We start from the raw sequence: 20,279 nt of genomic DNA on the forward strand, positions 1-20,279 counted from the left end.
TGTCATGAGTGGATCTGTAGCAGACGAGCGAGTGAACTTCACTCGAGCTCAGGGTAAAGCAAATCCACAACAAAAGCCATTCATTCACTTCTGAAATAACATACAATGTTCTGCACATAGGTAGGTTTGGTGTATAAATGCAGTATGTTAAAATACAATTAGGTAGAGCAGACAGTCCAAAACATTGTAAGATTGCCACGGTTTGCTTCGCAGACCATGGACTCGAGTCCTCGATGACTCACGAGCCCTTGACAACCCACGAGTTCTCGATGACTCGTGAGGCCCCGACGACCCGCGAGCTCTCGCGTGAGTCAGTCGTGCAAATCAGCCGGCTACATTGTCATGAGTGGGTGGATCTGTAGCAGACGAGTGAGTGAACTTCATTCGAGTCAGGGTAAAGCAAATTAAGTCGAGCAGACAGTCCGAAACATTGCAACCTCGCCTGGGCTCGCCTATAGCTCAATACTGACTCAAGTGACTCGCACAACCCGGATCAGTTTAGTGAGTGACTCAGAATAACCCGAATCCTTAAAAGGAATCGTGTTTGCCAGACCTACTGCAGAGATACAGAGAGTGCAGATGAGGAAGACCCAGAAATGCTGACCAATCAGAGCAGACTGAGCTATTCAGGAGGGGGGCTTAAAGAGACAGGCGCTAAAACTGAGTGTTTCAGAGGGGGGAATTAAGGTATATTCACGCAGACAGTAAGAGAAAAATATTGGTTTTTGAACATTAAAGCATGTAAGTATATAGAAATATATACACATATATAGAAATATGAGCTGAAAATGAGCATAATATGGGACCTTTAAGGAATAACTCATCAATCAATCATATGAACACTTTCAATATTATAATGCAAACACCATTCATTTATTGGTATTTATTTTATAATACTTTATAGGTATCATTCTGTTAAATACATATGTACTAAGCCTGTGTGTATCTATAGGCAGGGATTTCACATTCAGTCCAGGTTCAGTGCAGTGATGACCAAACACCTCCTCTCTTGTTCCAAACACAGAAGTGAATATTTAGCACAATAGAGGAGCTACTGCTCAACACATCACTTTATTATTTGTAATCGTTTCACCTTATTTCTATTCATCTTTCTTTTACTCCTCCCACCTCTTTTTTCTGTAGACTAATGCTTTTCCCTTGACTAAGGTTGAATTTCACCGGAGGAGGGACAGAGCGGTCTCCCTGAGGTCCTCCTTCATGGCGCCAATATAAACCAGCTGGGAATGCATTGTGGGTCAGCTGTAGAGTCAGGCACACGGGTCCGATAGGGTACAATCAGTGATCAGTTTAGGTCCAGATTGAGACAATGAGGTTTGGCTTAGGCTGGTTTAGTCCAGTTTTCAATCCAACTAGATCCTTTAGGGGCCACTAGGACAAATAACATAAGTAACTTAGGACCAGATGCTGTTGAGCTTGCAAGGTAACAAGGCAATGCAAAATATGTCATGACGTAAATGTGGGAAGGAATACCTGAGTCAATTTGTTCTTGAACAGTGCTGAATGCTGTCTTGAATCTAACAGTAACACACTTTTGGGCTTTCTCCGGTGATTCAATTGTGCCAACAAAGCTCAAGATATTTGACTCATCAGAAAAAGAGGACTTGTTTGAAGAACTGGTCTCAGGTGCTCAGCAGAATAGAATTAGTTTTGAGTCTTTGGGGTGGGATGCATTCATGCTTTTGTCGGTGAAGCAGCAGGGGTAAGAATTCTGGTGAATCTTGGTGGAAAATCAAAGTAAGTGGCCTCATCCTGATCTCCTAAAGAAACAGTTCTGGCTCTGTGGTCAAAAGGTGCTCGGAGTTGTCACTGTTGATGGGGAAAAGGCATCGAAGGGACAGTGGAGGCACACCCTGTTAGTTTGGTGGTGTGTGCATGTTTGTGTCTATGCACCTTTAAGTGTGCCTGAGTGCGTGTGTGTGTTTTTCTGTGTTAGCTTTTCTTCAAGAGTTCAGGTTATATAGCAGCTGATGTGTCTTCAGACAGACACAAATACATCCAGTCCGAGTTGTATCCGCTTCAAGTGTGCACGATGACATCAGATCAGGATCCGCAGTCCAGTTCAGGCTCATTTAAACTAGTTTTATTGTAGTCGGCATAGATTAATCCAAATAGAGTCCATTCTGTTGTCTCCCTCTGCAGACCAGAGCTGGAAAGATGCAGAAGGTCTCAGAGGAAGGGGTTGTGGCTGTGTGTCTGTGACTGAGTGCGCTGCGGTGGTCGCGGAGAAAGGGGGAGCAGGGGCTGTGGGAGGTTGGAGGGAAGGTCCAGGAGTCCAGCGGGAGGTTGTGTGAGAGAGGAGGGGAGGATGGGTGGCTGGTGGGGCAGAGGGAGGGGCAGCGACGGGCTGTAGGAGAGCATGTGTGGGGGCAGTGGGGATGTAGAGCATGGTCGCATTTGGTTGAGGGTGAGGCGAGGCTGGTCGCAGTGGAAGGGGTTGGTGGGAGACGGAGCACTCAGACCTGAGAAGACAGAATTGTATGTGTAGGAGACCTTTTAATAATATCATAATGATGTTTTTGTAAGTACAGAACATGAGCTCTGTAATCGTAGTTTGTTACCTGAGAGGAAGGGGTTGCTGTGCAGCTTGCTAGATGGGTTGGAGGGTATGAGAGCGTCTAAATTGACAAGCGAGGCCCCCGTAGCTCCTAGGAAGGCCTCTGGGGTTCGACACATACGTGGAGTTGGGGCGCTGAGCGGGGGTGCCAGCCGGGACAGATCAAACATCTCCGGGCTGGCCGACTCTCGTCCATTTACCAGGGGTTTTACCGGAGTGTCAGCCCCAAATGGATTTGGCTTAGAATCTGCAAATGGGTCAGTGTCTGCCATTACCCCAAACAGCTCTGCATCAGGAACAGAAAAAAAATATTACTGAGGGGATATTATGCAATATGATGCATAGATGATCAATTAAAGGAAGTTAACATGAAGTGTCTTGCGCACAATACTCCAATATCAATAATGTAATATAAATTTCACAAAGGTGATTTGTTACTGCGCTTTTGTATAAGATTACATTAAAATGATACGTGTTCCTGTTGCTGTGTCCTTACCTGGGACGTTTAATGCATTGCAGTACATTACTATGTGAAGCTACATGTGAAATAATCAAACACAGTAGGCTACCTTTGGTCTTACTGTACTGTGTATGTAAAGTACATCATATATTGTGTGTACTATTAGTCTACCTGCTGTCAATGGGCTCATGGTGGAAGAAGATTTTTTTTACTTTCCAACCACTGTCAATGCAGGAGACTTATTGCTTCAGTAAGATACAAATGTAAAGTAAAATCCAAAGTACTTCTGATTGCCTTGTACTGAACTACCTGTGGGACTAGCAGGTTGAGGGGAGGACACTTGAGGGACATCCTGTTTAGGATTCTCTTCTTCCTGTGCAGCAAACGGATCTGTCTCTTCCCCATCTGCTTGTCAAATTGAAAACATTAAAATCTTAGGCAGAGTGCAGCGCTTACATCTTCTGACATATATTACAACGTATAGGCATTTTTGATGAGGCTGGCGTTCTTAAAAAGGCACCTCCATCTGTTGGGCTGTCCCAGTCATGATTGACAGGACTGGGGGAGAGAGGCGCTGCTTCCCAGGGGTCTGTGCGTGAGTCCGCACATGGAGCCCAAGGATTGGACTCGTTGGAGGATAAGTGAGGGGCCGTCCACGGGCTACCAATCACAGGAGTGCTGGAGTGAACCGCTGTAACGAGAGATAAAAAAACAACACAAAACTCATTGTGAAGCGTTAAAAACATCCAAACTGACAGAATGGGTGTGTCTGAGCCACCCACCTACAGAGTCCCAGGGGTCAGAGGTGATGTCACCGGGGGGTTGGGCAGAGTTCCAAGGGTCTTTAGGCTGAGGTGGGGCCTCAGATGAGGGGCCAAATATGTCCACCAAGTCCAGCATAGCCGACTGCAGAGGGAGACAAAATCTTTCTTAAATCTGTGCCAAACATTCTCATGCCGGTGTTCCTGGATGGGTTTTTGAAGCAGCAATACTCTTAATAAGAGCCAGACAAAATGTATCCAACCCTGTTGAGATCTGTGGAGGAGAGAATGCAGACGCTGATACAGTTACTGTGATTGTGTGATTTAAACACAACAATTACTTTAAAACACTATTGAGACGTTCAGCTTGGCAGATCTGAGTTAAATGAAGTAGCTGAGACAGACTTTGTGGTGTAAATGTGTAAATGAGGAAACTATGCTGGAATGTTTTCCTCATGCTGTGTCAGTTAAAACTGTATCACTGTTTAATTAAAACCATGTATCTTGATACATTTGAATTTTTCAGATACCCTGATGGATGGTGTTTCTATATACGTTTAGGAAATTATCATACTTCTTAAGCTAAATGAATCATTTAAAAAATCCAAATGATTTCCTGAAAAAAGGCATTGTCCCAACTCACGAAAAGTGGATGATTTGGAGGTACATGGTTTTGACAGCGACAATCTACTTAAGTCACACTGACAGTGCTGTCTAAAGTGCACTTTAAAAAAAATAAGTTGTTTCCTTTGAGCATGAATATGCACAATGTTTTACAGCCACTGTAGTGAAAAACACATTTAGAACAGCAGAGCAGTTTAAGTGTCATTGTGAGTTTTATAATTATTCACTGGTCTGTTATTGTAGAGTCTGATTAATTTATCAGAAGGTCAATACCAAACATCAGATATGCTTTGTAAACATATACTTTATGTTTTGTTTGGTATTGTGCGTATATTGGAAATGAGACTAATGCATAAGACATAATGCAGTGAAAAGAGTACAAAGCTTGAGGGGATTCACAAACAGTTTGTAAGGGTGCATCTGGACTCCAATGTTTAGATTACTCTGCAGCAGTTGGCAGAGCAGCATCTCACAGCAGAGTAGGCAGCAGTGCAGCCTGCTGACATGTTGTTTACTGGGCACTTTTAAAATACCCTGCACATATGGTATCATTGTAACAACACTTTGACGTAAAGTGCAGTATAGACAAAATGTTGATATAACTAAAAACATTTGAAACGGCATGCAGCCTTAACTTATAAATTACAAGCCTTTCGGTGATTTAAAAGCAAACCAGAACTTTCACATGAGAAAATATCTATCAAATATCGCACGATTTGTTGACTATGTTGTGTTGACATTATCACGTGATCCTAAAAAACATATAACCCAATACTACAAGCTACAGTATGTGCATTATGATGAGTTAAGTGTGTATTTGGAAACGTGATAGCATAAAAATTGCTCATGTGGAGTCCTATACAGTAAGAACATGTAATGGTAATATCAGGTAATTTAATTTGAGCACATATATAAGCACATGAACAAAATGGGCACTTCAGTTTTTCTGAACTGCTGTTAATTCAAATTACATTAATCACCCTTCACATAAACAAACATGTCACGTGTCAACATCCTGATCATAACAATGTGCATATATCAAATCAAATATCCTTCTTGGATCTCTCATCTCTGCACTATCGAGCTACAGGTTATTGTAAACATTGTAAGTGTTGGGAGAATGGTTTCTATTTGGTTTGGTCACTCATACAAAAAAAAATCGTTTAAATATGTTCATTCATATTAGTTGTTTAAATCTGTATCCTAAATGTTTGTCAGACTGAAATTTCCATTTTATTCTAAATGATAAATTGTTTTCCTCAACATTGTGGTAAATGTTAGCAATTTAAAGCCCCCATCTAGTCAAAAATGTATTTAGCTTATTGTTCCTGATGTTTGAGCTTCACTGTGCAGAATGATGCATGTGTAGAGTTCGTTTTCACATCCAGCTGACAGGGGAAAGTTTCTCTGTGCTCACCTTAAATCGGAGTTTAACATGTACGTATCAGCAAGATTTTATGACATCACAACTAGTCTGGAAGCCAATCGTGGTTTACTATGCAGCTTACGCAAGTGTGATGTGGAAACCTGAAGACTCCAGGTCTCATACACTAAGAATGGACTTTTCTGTGTGGTACGAGACATCTTGTGTCCAGCCGTTAAACTTTTGAAACTAAGAATATTTGCTCATACATAAAATTCCGGTTTCAATGAGGGAGAAATAGTAGATGTAATTGACACAGATATTATTATTTAAAGTGGAGTATTTTTTATGTACAGTATACAGTTTTTATTTCTATTCATAGCTCTTAAACCATATCTGAAAGGGATCTTTAAGAGCTTAATCTGGCTACACCCGTTGCAAATTGTACATTAAAGCTTCAGATAAAAGGGCATAAATGAAATGTCATATTTTGATGTGTGATAATGCAAGACATGATGATGTATGACATGTATCTGACCTTGTGAATATGTCAGGAATTACATCAGTCAGAGAATCATTGGGAAGCTCACTTCACTGTTTTCCCCCCATGTCTTTATTACCACGCTGCTTTTTCTATATGGGCACATGAAAGTACCAGTATTTCTATGATAAGCAGCATAATATGAGCAATTACAAGCCATGGGGACCTTTACATAAGACAGCTGGTGACTCTGATTGGCTTGTTGACAGGCCAATGAATAAATGAGCTGGTGTGCTACAAGAAGTATGCTTTCAGGGAAATGTCATGCTGAGCTCAAGGTTAGACAAGACAAAGTCATTGTCATTCTTTCTTCTCTCTCTCAGTTCTCTACCGTTTCTCTCTCAAACCTCCCTCATTATGCTGATCTATGTCTTTTTGTCTCGTTTCCCTCCCTATCCTACAGTCGGCACTTTAAACTCCACTTCATTTTCTAAATGCCTGCCAAAAAACCACCTACAAATGCACCCGCCCACCTCTCCATGCAAGCATGCACACACTGTACAGCACACACGCATTTTTAAAAACTCACCTCCTGCGTACCCGACTGACTCTCTCTCCTGCTCTCATCCAGGGCCTTCTGTAACAGAGACTCGTCTCCTTGGCGACAACACTGCTCCTGCAGTGGCGGCATCGTGACATCATCAACATTATCACCACGGCCATGAGCGTGGACGCACACACACACACGGGCACATACACACCAGTGTTTGTGAAACAGCCTTTGGTTTAGCCCAGCAAAACGAATGCAGCGCTGTTGAAATATTTAGCTGACGAAGAGCAGAGGCTGGTTTAGAGCAACACGGAGAGGAAGAATGCAGAGGATGTTTTATATGTAGAACTTTAAACATTTCTTGTCTGAGAAAAGAGAGATGTATGTTTGAGATCCAGTGGGAGATACAGCAGATGTCCTGGAAAGGAGTAGGCCTAAGCTGGCTGAGGAAGGAAAAAGTTAGGAAGTAAAGTGATTGGCTGGCCACAGAAAAGCATTTTAGTTAAGCTATAAGAGCCATATCACACAGCTAAAATGGTAAGAAGTGAGGTGTGTTTTTGTATGTTTCTGTTTGTGTGCGTGTGTGTGTGTGTGTGTGTGTGTGTGCGTGTGTGTGCGTGTGTGTATCTGCTCATATTCCTTTGGGCTAAGGCTCAAAGCAATCTGTAGTTGTGTGTCTTCATCCATCTCTATGGTAACAGGGGAAGGAAGGGCTAGCTAGATGAAGGTGGGCGAATGTTCCGAACATTTGTAACATCATTTTCATTATTGGAATCATCAAGAGGCAACAATTAGTAGAGGTGTGACGAGATCTCTCATGAGATTAAAATGTGTTTCTAGTCAAGGTAAAATGTGTCTTGCGATATCAGTACACAGGTGCAGAGCAGCAGCCTTGAAATAATGAGCATAGAAAATCCCCCCCGCCCGTTCTCCAAAGTTGACTCCGAGTTTACTTTGCAGAGCGAGAGCGGAAGAAAAAAAACTACCTGTAAAACCCAGCTTTAGAAGGAGAGTACTGCTGCTCTCCCTCTCTCTCTCCCAGTCTCTCCCTCCCTCCCCATCTCCCCCCCCATCTTGGCCGAGACACGTGCGTCCGCAGCGTGCAGTTCACTGTGGCGCACACAACTCTCTTTCTCTGTTAAAATGAGTCGGGAAGCGGACAGCAAAACCTAACTTTACTTTTAATGATATTAAACAAAGAGAAATGTTCTCCTTTTGTCCTATAATGGTCATAAATTGATACTAGAGACGAGTAGCCTACTTCCTTGTTTACTGCTGCAATTAATATGAGGAGAAAAGAGCATCTGTCTTCACAAAAATCATCTTTTGTGTGTTTGATGATAATTTATTTGTGCTTTAGAACGTAATCAATGTGAAACAATAGTAAAATGAGCCTTATTTCTCTCTGTCTACTGTACAATGACAAATTCAAGTACAAAAAATTCGGTCTCAACTAGTGCCAGAAAACGCTTGGTTATGTTGTAACCTTGGTTCTCTGAGTGAAGAGACTCTCTTCACCATACATGTGGAATAAGTAACGGTGTAACTTTTAGTTATACAAGAGAGAAGCCAGTTATCGGAGTTTGTGGCAAAACCATTCAGTGCTCGGTTTTCATTTTGTGACTTTGGATTGAAGGACTATTTTTCCAGACTTATTTCTTCATGGAAGTTTTCTGTAAAATAGTTTAAAAATCTTGTCTCGATCTTGTGAACCTAATCTCGTGTCTTGTCTCGTGAGCTGGGTGTCTCGTCCCACCCCTAGCAATGAGACATGTGGCTCGAATGCAGAGTGTGTGTGTGTGTGTGTGTGTGTGTGTGTGTGTATGTGTGTGTGTGTGTGTGTGTGTGTGTGTATGTATGTGTGTGTGTGTTTAGAGGAAGGGTACTGTCACACTCGAGGAGCTAAAGGCCATTACACATTATCACAATTATGTGTGCATGTGTTGTTTTACCTTCTGACTCTCCTCCCTGCTCATGGCTAAAGCCAGCTGGAGCTGCAGCTCCTCCTCGCCGCTGGTCTGAGGCCGAGCCTGCTCCAGGTCCGAGGCGGCGCGAGGTGACGATGACGAGGCTGCAGAGGGAACAAGTGAGGCAGATTGAGGGAGGGCGCAATTGACGCGGGGGATGCATGAGCAGACGCATAGAGACGTGGAGCACAGGAAGTGCTGGGCTGATTTGAATATTTTTAGGCCTATGCTGCAGTATTGATAATCTATGTGGTGGATTGTCCAAAGTGCTGGGCAACAGCACAACATGCATTTCATCAGGGATTAGCCTTAATACAAAGAAGAAGTGTATATTTTTACTGCTTCATCTATTTATTAATTGCCAACTCATGAAATAAGCTGTTTAGTGCTCCAGGTAAGTTTAGACTTTAAAGCAGATATAAGCTGGTAGTGATACACCTACAAAGAATTATCACCAGAATCTTCAGCTCCCCTCAGCTTTATAGAGCTTTATGTCAAGTTTCAGCTTATAGACCTTTTTCACAGCAGACATGTTGACTTGTCATAGTAGGAAAAGCACAGCTGAAATTGATAACCTCAACGATGGCTTAATTCCATCAAGTGTCCCAGTAAGATATTTCAGTGAGTCAGCATGCACAATACCAGGACCTTTCCTAAGTGGAATGCAGCCATCAGTAATGGTTTGGAATACACCTGTGCTTTTCCTACTATGACATGTCAACATGTCTGCCGTGAAAAAGGTCTGTTGTTAAGCTGTCTGGAAACTTTACTGTTTGGATTCATTTTCACTAGAGCTGTCAGTTAAACGTGTTATTAATGGCGTTAATGCAAACCCATTTTAACGGCGTACATTTTTTTATAGCGAAATTAACGTTCTTTTTGGCCTTGCAAACTTTGTAGTTTTTTTCACATACTGTTGCAACAACTAGTAACGCTTGCGAGGCGGCCAAAGAGTAGTAGGCTAACGTTACGTTTTGAGTGGATGGCGAGCGTGAGACACCAAAATGGATGCCAATAAGATTCTGAATGGAAAGTTTACTTTAAAAAGGTTGCCAAATGGTTCCATTGACAAGACCAAAGTGATCTGTGTGTTTTGTCTTTGTGAACTGAGCTATCATTGCAGCAGGTCCAGTCTGAAATACCACGTGATGGCCAAGCACACGGCTGATGCGGATTCTCCGCCCCCTCGTCAAAGCCAGGCGACAAAAGCACAAAGCAAGCCGATCCACTTTTCCATGTTGATAAGAGCATTAAAATGAGAAAAAAAATAATGTGACAAAAAGAAATCAAGGGACATTTAGAATAGATAAAACTATGCGATTAATTGCGAGTTAATGCGATTAATCGCAATTAAATATTTTAATCGTTTGACAGCACTAATTTTCACCTCTCTCATAGAGTCGTTTTCAGCCGCAGCAGGCTGCTGTTTTCAACGAAAAAGCCCTAAAAACGCTAGCCTTCATCAGGTGGACAAAAACACAACTCCAAATGAATGATAATGTTGCTTTGTACAGTAACTGTGTAAGTGTGGAAATAAGCAACTGTTTGCTAACAAGTTTGCTATGTCAACTTAAAAGGTGATGATCTGTCGATGTTGTATTCACAGCTTGTTTCTGCTGCCCCCAAGTGGCCAAAAAAATCAGTTGTTGCCCGTTTTAATACTCACAGTTGAAGGAGGACGGAGAGCCTCTGGATCGGCTGAACTCCTCCCCGTACAGCACAGCCATGCTGGGCTGGCTTGTTCGCCTGCCTGGGTGGTAAGAAGGGGGTATACCTCCGTACACACTCACACCCCCACCCCCACTGCCACCCCCACCCCCTCCACTGCCTCCCCCAGCCATTCGCTCCTTGGTCTTTAGGGCTTGACTCCTCTCCTGGCGGAGCCGCTCCTCGTCCCGGAGGAGACACACCAGTTGGCGTGCCTTTTCTCTCACGTTGGCCCCCTGATCTCTGCCGTCACGGTCCATGTACTGGAAGTCGCGTAGCGTCTGAACACCACACGGACAAAAATACATTTTCATGATGTTTTAAAGATGAGCTTCAGCTTTTTGTAGTACAATTCAAGTTATGGTTAAGAAGATGCTGGAAAACTTCAATAATCTCATCCTCAGTAATGTGACGATATTCCAGTTTAGTCAGAAATTGCAAACAGACATTAAACACACGATCCACATAAACAATAAAGCAGCTCTGTTCCTGAGAAGTTCAGATTGCTGAGGTGCTCCTGTTGTTGCAGTCCAGTACCTGAATAGTGAATGCGTTTTCACGGCACTGTTGGGCCACTCTCTCTGATCCTGTCTTCAGCAGGTAATCCAACAGAGTCAGGGCCTGGAATCAAATGCTGATTATCACACTGCTACTCCAAAATTAATCTATTCTACACATTGTAGAAAAAATACATAACTATTATTAAATGCATCTACTGTATAGGGATATGTGCAATGAGATGGATACAGGAAATAATAGTATAACAAGACTAAGACACTACAGCCATGCTAGCAGCTCTGTGAGGGCTTACTTCAGCTAAATGCTAATGTCAGCATGCTAACATGCTTACAATGGAAATGCTAGGATGACAATGTTTAGCAGGTATAATGTTTACCATGTTCTATGTGTTGGTTTAGCATGTTAGCATGCTAACAATTGCTAATTAGCACTTAAAACAAAGTACAGCTGAGGTTGATAGGGACATCATTCAGAACTGAGATAAGATAAGATAGACTTCATTGTCCTGAAGGGAATTTGTCTTGGACACATACACATACAGCATCTGCTGTTTAGGATATATAACATAACACAGTCAACCTTGCATCTAAAAAGTGATTTGTTTCATTCTGAAAACGCTGCTTTTTAAAAACCAACATGGATAAAACAAAGATCCTCATCTCTCGTCATGATTTTGACATCAGATGATTTACTGCCACTATACTTCAAAATGATGTTAGTTCATGAAACTAAATAGTCAACTTCTTGGTTGTTAGAAACATTATAATAATCCTAACAATGGTGGCCCAAGAGGAAAAGTCAGAGGATCACAAAAATTAGCAAGATACATCTTCTGGGCACCATGGATATCGGTACCAAATTGTGTGCCAACCCATAGAGTATAAGATATTTGATAGTGTGAAAACTTTGACATGCTGGTGGCGCTAGAGGAAAGGTCAGAGGATCAGCACATTGATTAGAATATATCCTCTAGAGACCTTGAACATCTGATGTAGCCTAAATTTCAAGGCAATCCATCTAATAGTTGTCAAAACTTAGCACAAAAAGTAAGGAAATTTGTGTTTGGTAGATTATTTCTCTGTGTTAATGCTTTTTGGCAATAAATCTTATACCGTTGGAAAGCCTGTTTAGTTCCCTTTCAAATGGAGCCTGGACCATGCATTTGTGGGATGAGCAGCAGCGCTGAGTATGCGCCCATGAAAAATTTGCCAAATCTTCTCTGCCATTGCCAAACAGGTTATTTTGCTGTTGCTATTGACACTTGTCTTTTGAGCACCCAAGGGGTTGCTATATTGCCGACGGCTCTCTGCCCAGACAATCCAGGACCAGACTGCAGACAGCCAAACTCCGGTTTCATGTGATTGCCCTTCACCGTCAGGCCTGGTAACACGTGCACTGGAACTTGAACATGTGGAGGAACGTTATGTTCAGTGATGAGTCCAGATTCTGCCTACGGCAGTTGGATCATAGGGTCAAAGTATGGAGAAGACGCGGAGAACGCTACGGTGATTGCTGCACCGATAGAGTAACACCTTTTGGTGGAGGCAGTGTGATGGTGCGGGGTGGCGCCCTCCCTCACTGGAAAAACGAGGCTTGTCATCATTGGAGGCAATCTCAATGCAGAGAGATATAGAGATGAGATTCTGCAACCAGTGGCAATCCCATATATCCACAGTCTGGGACCGAACTCTATCCTCCAAGATGACAATGCTCGCCCCCACAGGGCGGGGTTTATCAGAGACTACCTCCAGAATGTGGGAGTGGAGAGGATGGAATGGCCTGCCAGCAGTGCTGACCTCAACCCCAATGAACACTTGGGCGTGCTGTTCGTGCCAGAGTGACCAACACAACCACATTGGCTGACTTGCGACAAATGCTGCTTGAAGAATGGGATGCCATTCCACAGCAGTGTGTGACCAGACTGGTGACCAGCATGGGGAGGAGGTGCCAGGCTGTTGTGGCTGTGTATGGTTCTTCCACACGCTACTGAGGCTCCTGTTTGTGAAATGAATAAATTGTTAAATTGCAAATATGTCTTGTTTCCTCAAACTTCAATCATCCAATCCACCAAACACCAAAACGAGTCAATGGCAGAATAAGCTGTTTGGCACTAGCAGAGAAGATTTGGCAAATTTTTCATGGGTGCAACCTACATACTCAGGGCTGCTGCTCATTCCACAAATGCATGTTCCTTACAAATGGGGCACCATTTGAAAGGGAACTAAACAGGCTTTCCAACGGTATATGATGTATTGCCAAAAAAGCATTGTTACCACAGAGAAATAATTTACCAAACACAAATTTCCTTACTTTTTTGTGTCAAGTTTATATTTCTCTCTGAACCACAAATGTAGGAAGAAAGTTAAAAACCAATATAACAGAAGGAAAAGGTGGAGGGAGGAAAGTCATGGTGAGCAGTCAGAGGGAAGCTAAAGAAAGAGTAAAGCTAAAGTAAGCCAGTAGAAAGGAAGAGAGACACAAACAGAGAGCTGAACTGATTAAACTGAGCAGTCTGACAGAAATCTTTCATGAGTTCACCTTGTAGACGTGCCTCCAGTTCTTGCCGCTGTCGTTGAGGCGTTTCCACACCATGCCCATGACCTCAGCAAACGCCACCACATTGAATGTCAAGTCAGCGATCTCTGACATGAGAGACGAAGATGGGCCCCAGGGGTCATTCGAGGTGGCCTCGCGAACCTACCCGCCACCATCAGAGGAACAATGATGTACATTTCTTCTCATATTTGCATGCATTATAATATTCTTTCTCATCCAAAGCAACAACAATATAATAAGAAGATTACAAAGTGTCAAAGCATATTTATAACAAGAAAAAAATAACAGGCAGTAGAGAGTTTTGTTCTGACATGACTTGACATCAGTGTTAATTTAAAGGAGTCAAAGTCTGACACATGAAAGCCACCGCACAATCACACTCAAGGAGAACGCAGCTCATTTATAATACCTTGATCTCCGCTTCTGAATAGTTGTGCACAATATTCTTCACCTGCCGACGCAGGGCTGAGGTTGTCATGGTGACGGGTGATGGAGGATGTGGAGGGATAGAAAGTTGGGGAGAAAAACCACTCAACAAGTGAAGAGAAGGGGTGAAAGGGGGAATGTGGACTGGAGGAGGAGAGGAGAAGTATATGGCATTGAAGGCTCCTCTTCTCTGTCAGGAGTTATAGGAGGCCCCTGTAAGAAACAGACAAAATACATGCCTAAAAATAAAATCTAGTACGTTATGTCATTCTCACCCTTGTAGGGTTGATCTAATGAGCAAATCCCCACCCCGTTAATGAGACATTCTGAACCTACAGTTCAATGCTATGGGATGTAAAAAGTTAGTATAATGTTGCCATGGATTCATGGATTTATGCTGTTGGCTACAGCTTAAGCCCTGTTTTTTTACTCTATATCAACACATTTACATTTTGGCAAACTGGCACCATTAAAAGTCTAACAATTTATCTATTGGCAGTTCTTGTTTGTACAGACAACGATCACCAGATTATTTGATAATAAAGAAAACCTGGAGCCATTAGGGGCATCTGTTTTTTTGTGTCTCATAATGACAATGCTAATATGCTGATTTTTAGCAGGTATACTATGACAGTTTTGCAGTTATTGGTTATAAACCAAAGACCTGATGCTACCACAGCTGATAGATGCTACATTATTACATTTCAAAGACATAGCCATCTGCAGGGCCGTCTCACTAGCATGGCGAAAAACATCACGTCAAGTTAAAGTCTGCACTTTATTTATTTCTTTGCTATTCATGTCAATGTGAAAACACTGAGCAAATAGAGCAATGACTGATGACTGAATGAGCAGCTCACAATTGGTGCCCGCTCAGGAAGTAGGTCATAAAAAAGCTCTGGCACTCAGGTGTCTGATGAAGCTTCTTGGCGGCTTAATTTATTTAGGCCAACACACACATGCAGCTGTCTGTGTGTGCGCACGCACGCACGCAATTTTCTCTTCCAAATTCATATTTCAGAGAGGACACAAGGGAATCGATCATTAAGGGTTCCTGTGATACTTTTACCTCTGCCTGCGACTAAGCCTTCACTGACAGAACACACTTTACTCACTAAACCAAAAGCTGAACCAGGGTGACCTCATCAGTCATTGGCTCACTAAACAAAGTTACATTTTGAATCACAAGGTAAAGCTGATGTGTTCCGTTTCTTAGATTTTTTTTCTTGCAGTGCTTCAGGGAAACATCTGCAGCTAACAAAATTACCCAGGAGATTTTTTTAAATGGACATACTATTAGTCACTTGTTTCTGTGTTGCTGATCATTTCCTACAGTATGTACGAATTACTGTATGAATTCTAATAATTTTTTCAATTAGGCATACGAATAAAAACATTTAAATAAAAAAACACTTAAATCGGAACTGGTCTGGTTATAATTTCTACCAGACAATGAAACATCTCTACATGGGTTGAGTACTGATGACATAGTACTAGTAGTAGACCGTTTTTTTTTTTTTTATACAAATCAATATTTCATACCAGATTCACTGTCTTTCGTGTTAAACGTGTGAAACGCTAATGTACAACACAGGCACGGCGCCAGGATTCCAGTTTTGGATGGGCCAGACCAATTTTGGGTGGGCCTTAAATTAAAAACGTTATCAAATCCCTGTTTAACCTAATACAAATGACTGGCTAATATACTGTTATATTATATATATATTATATGTGCTTACATAATAAAGATTGTAATAGCTTGATGCTATTTATATGTTGTTGCATTGTAAAAAGTTTCGGTGCAAAGGACGGACCTATCCGCGATCGCTCTCCTTGGTTCTGCCCAAAAGAAGAGCGCTTTGGACTCTCCATTACGCACCATACCTGGCTGTGCTATAGCTCATCTCTCCTAACCTCAGGCCTATAGACTGTAAAAGTGGTCAGGAATCTAATATTTCCCCAACCATAGTTTAGTTCTGCTCGTATAACATGAGGCCGAATATTTCACAATTCTTTTCAATTGTTTTAAGTTTTCAACAATATACAAATCAACAACACTGCCCGACAGTTTCAATCAATACTCGGCCACAGAACGTGTTCATTGACAACGTCAATTGTCATGTAAAACAAGACTCAAGTTATTTCCTTACTTTAGTGTGATGATTCATGTTATAAACATGTTTAACAAAAATAAATAAATCGCATTAACATTATTGGCCATAACAAGAGAAAACCATGAGGGAACAGTAACAAGCTGTTATAGAAATAGAACTGCGCCTGCAGCTCTGTAGAGGGTTATGAATTGATTATTTGAATCCATACATCTCATATAACGACATAATACAATACAGGCAGAGTAGCCTTCACATGCCTTACTGTTATCCTCTGGCGGTCCTACACAATTAAACTCCCTAAAGAAGAAGTGACCGGATACTTTAGCACTGGTTGAGTTGCGGGCTCATCCAAGGAAGACAGATCCACAGGGCTATATCCATAGGGGCTATATCATCCACTCGCGAGGCAGAGGCAAAGGCATTAGCACCGGCGCTGGTCGCGCTGGCCGCGGTAACCGCGCTAGCATCGCTAGCATCGCTAGCATCCTGCGGTGTCCGAGACAAAGATGTGCTCGGCGTTGTGGATCTCAGCTCTCCTTCATCTCCTGGTTGCAGCGATGACTCTGAGACCGTTCGTGCACGTTTGAGGTACCTAAACAACGGCTGTTGCAACCTTGTCCTTTACTGGAAATTATTTTCACACTCTCAGATCACTGGGAGCTAACCTAGCCTAGCCTACAAGCTACATCCGATCCGAACCTCGCTGTCTGCTGAACTTGCGCAGAAACATAAAAATAGACATGAGCAGTTTTTTTAAATTGTTTTTGAAAACTAAACATTTAGACAATTTTAGCACAAATTATGAGATTATTTGCCTATTTTTAATAATTCTTCAACAAATTATAATATATTAATTAATTAATGTTTTTTGAGGAAATGTTTTGGGTGGGCCTGTTGAAAAGTGGGTGGGCCTAGGCCCGTCAGGCCCACCCATAACGCCGTGCCTGGTACAACACCTGTCCACAGGAGGCTTTTTTTCAGCCCAGTAAGCCTGTTCAGTAACTTGACCATGCATTTGGCTCACGACAACTTACAAAAATTATTATATTAATTATTGACTTTTTAAAGACCTGTGTGCATTATTTTTTAATTGATTTAATTTCATCACTGCTGCCCCACAACAGTTCGCAAAGACTGTCACAATGAAACAAGTCATAGGATGCCTCATCCTGCTGAAAAGCAAACATCAGCAGAAGCACAGAGGAACTGAGATGCACACAGCAGGGACACAGAGACAGAAATGTCTGAGGACGAGCCTGAGAGTGTTTGTACATGTGCAAGAGACATAGAGATAGATAGAGAGAGAGAGAGAGAGAGAGAGAGAGAGAGAGAGAGAGAGAGAGAGAGAGAGAGAGAGAATGAAGGGCATAAAGAAGAAAGTGAAGCTCAGCAACTTCAACCAGTATCACTTTTCTGCAAAATCATCTTTAGCTTTGTGTTCTGACACACACACACACACACACACACACACACACACACACACACACACACACACACACGTGCACAAAGGTAATCAAAGGCTAGTGCGGTCTACTGCATGAGGTGTTTGAAACTATTGCTCTTTTCATTCCTTTGTCTGACCCTCACACCACAACAGATTCAAATCATCTATCTCAGTAAAACCAATCCCACACTATGTCTACTAGGGGTGCGGAAAAAATCTGAAAATTGTATGTATCGTGATTCTCTTGCAACTATTTTTAAAATTGATTCTTTTCCCTAGAATCAATATTTTCTATTTATTTATTTTTTTACCAATGATTCACCTAAATATTTTGGAGTTGATACACTACCGCTGACGGCGACTACATCATATCCGTTTCCGTTATCCGTTTAAATGTCAGACTGACTGATTGACATGTGATATGCATTCTTCTTAGAAGAAAATTAGTTTTTAGAAATGTCTCATGATATATTGTTTCTAGAAGTGTATTATTCAACTTTTGTTTTTGTTAAAGAAGAAAAAGAAAATCGCAACACTAAATACTTTGGAATCACAATACTTCTAGAATCACAATAAATGAAAATTGCAATACAAATCAAATCGACAATTCAATACTTTTTAGGCACCGACCGAATTGCTTCTAAAGTATCGAGTATCGAAAAATGCCTCGTCATTCAATACAAAATTTCAATACCTTTAGGAGGAAATCTCATGAGCATCAGTGTAGCCTATGCAGCATACTTTTACCACCATCTAATTATGTTTGTGATTGCACACAGAAAAAACTCTAAGTTGTGCACAAAGATGGGGATCACGTAGGTCTGAAAAATAAAATAAAAGAGATTTATACTATATTGTGTAATGTTGTAATTCATTTTCGTTTTATAAAATTGGTATCGGAAAAAAGGTTAGGAACCGGTATCGAGGTCACAGTATTGGTATCGGTATCAAATATTTTTGAGCGATACCCAGCCCCTACAAAAGTTTACTTATAGTATTTAGTGTAGAAGCACTGGCAACAGAATGTCCAGGCCACATGCCATCAGGACCCACACTACAAATTATAAATCATATTTATATATTTATAATTTGAATAAGAATATTTGCGATGCCAATAAGTTACTTAGGAAAGGTTAAGATATTATGATAAATTATCAGTGTTCAAAGATGAATGTGCACAGTTCCACAAACACCAACATGTGTTCTTTAACCAGAAGTACAAGAGTAAAATCCATCCTGAAATATGAAATATTGTACAGCTCCATTGTGTATTTCATAAAGTCTCATGCAGCACAGAGACAGACAGTGGTGATTTAGTCATCCAGGGACAAACTGTGGAGCTGCTCTGTGAGTAATGCAACAAATGAATGGTACAACCCATGGTGGTTGTACTGGAATATTTTCTGATTCACAGCTATGAGCTGCTCTATTCAAATGACTCATCAGGGTGTAATAACTTTAAAACATTCACTCTGAGCCACAGTCACTACGTCAAGACGGACCACCTCCAGGAAGAGTCACCTGATTCAATTATTAACTGAAGTCGTGATGCTCAACACCAGGGACAGTTGTCTCTAGGCCCAGTTGAATAATGCAAATGATATGCTTTCACTTCAAATACTACATATACTACTACAACAATACATAAATGAACACACAGAGTTATACATCCGAGTAAGTAAGTGAGAGTGATTAAGTTTTTTTTAAACTGATATGGTCTGGTCTGATGCGCCAAAATGCTCAAACTTAGAGAACCTACGTCATCCCGTCGTCCACATTTATAGATGCGCATGCGTGCCGTGACAGCAGGTGAACTGTGTATTTCAGGTGGCGATGGAGAGGAGGATGGCGCTCATGCTGGGTCTGCATAATGCATTACCCAATCGCCCCACCGACACCCCCATACATTCACACACACACACACACACACACACACACACACACACACTCTTGCGGTGGATTCCCTGTGCAGGCTGCCATGTGTAGCACGAATTCCTGTGCAAGGCCAATTGCCACTGGAGTTGTCCGTTACATCTAGGTCGGCAGCTCAATAGGCTACATTGTATATACTACATACTCACTTAAAATGAGAATTATTTGCACCAAAAAAAGCCAAAATATTCTCCCCCCCCATCCTCCCCCCGGTCATTTCAACATGCCGCTTACCTTGCCCATTACTCATCTCTCCCCTTGTCCACTGAGCATCCTCGCCTCTCCGCTATCTCCTCTCTCCAAGTCCCGATAATATGTTGTGCCCTCAGCCGGGATCGGCTAAGCAGCAGAGCAACCACAATGATCTCCCTCCGCTCCTATATCCGGCAAACGTGAGAGAGGAGCCGAACAGTGAGGGTTCCCTTGAATGGGAATGTTGGCGTCTAAACCCAGGCCTAACCTGGATGATGCGAGTCGCTCGGGCCGGCAGTCAGTGGTGAAATCCGCATAGGACAAGGATAAGCCAGAGCACACGGCTCACTCACTCCCTCTCTGCTCTCTCACTCAGGCAGCCCCATCCACACACGCACACAGCACCGGCAGGCCACGCACGCACAGCATACACAATCACAGCGGCGAGAGAGAGAGAGAGAGAGAGAGAGAGAGAGAGAGAGAGAGAGAGAGAGAGAGAGAGAGAGAGAGAGAGAGAGAGGCAGGGACGGGGGCGCGCCGTTTGCAGAGTCAGCGGTGCTGTTAACCTATCATCCGCTTATGTGAGTGTTAATATGTGAATGAGACAG

General features: G+C 42.2%; 1 protein-coding gene across 1 annotated transcript; it reads right to left on the reverse strand.

Moving 5' to 3' along the window:
* Positions 1-931: 931 nt before the first annotated feature.
* On the reverse strand, positions 932-20,039 carry epn3b (epsin 3b). Its single transcript, XM_028602049.1, has 13 exons — positions 19,714-20,039; positions 13,973-14,202; positions 13,546-13,704; positions 11,026-11,109; positions 10,580-10,769; positions 10,448-10,531; positions 8,767-8,885; positions 6,854-6,940; positions 3,818-3,941; positions 3,556-3,726; positions 3,345-3,440; positions 2,580-2,861; positions 932-2,480 (listed from the first exon to the last, which is right to left on the reverse strand). The coding sequence occupies exons 2-13, from the start codon at positions 14,039-14,041 to the stop codon at positions 2,188-2,190; spliced, it is 1,758 nt and encodes a 585-aa protein (XP_028457850.1). The 5' UTR covers positions 14,042-14,202; positions 19,714-20,039; the 3' UTR covers positions 932-2,187.
* Between the last annotated feature and the right edge of the window lie 240 nt (positions 20,040-20,279).

Source organism: Perca flavescens, chromosome 2 (assembly GCF_004354835.1).
Source record: "Perca flavescens isolate YP-PL-M2 chromosome 2, PFLA_1.0, whole genome shotgun sequence".
In the NCBI taxonomy this organism is placed as follows: Eukaryota; Metazoa; Chordata; class Actinopteri; order Perciformes; family Percidae; genus Perca; species Perca flavescens.

What these genes read in the sequence shown, in the direction of transcription:
- epn3b (XM_028602049.1), bottom strand. Translation starts at nt 14,041, where the DNA reads ATGACAACCTCAGCCCTGCGTCGGCAGGTGAAGAATATTGTGCACAAC. An exon ending in ATTCAGAAGCGGAGATCAAG is followed by an intron (nt 13,705 to 13,972) that starts GTATTATAAATG and finishes GGTGGCGGGTAG; the next exon opens with GTTCGCGAGGCCACCTCGAA. An exon ending in TCAACCTGCTAGTCCCACAG is followed by an intron (nt 2,862 to 3,344) that starts GTAGTTCAGTAC and finishes TTCCTGATGCAG; the next exon opens with AGCTGTTTGGGGTAATGGCA.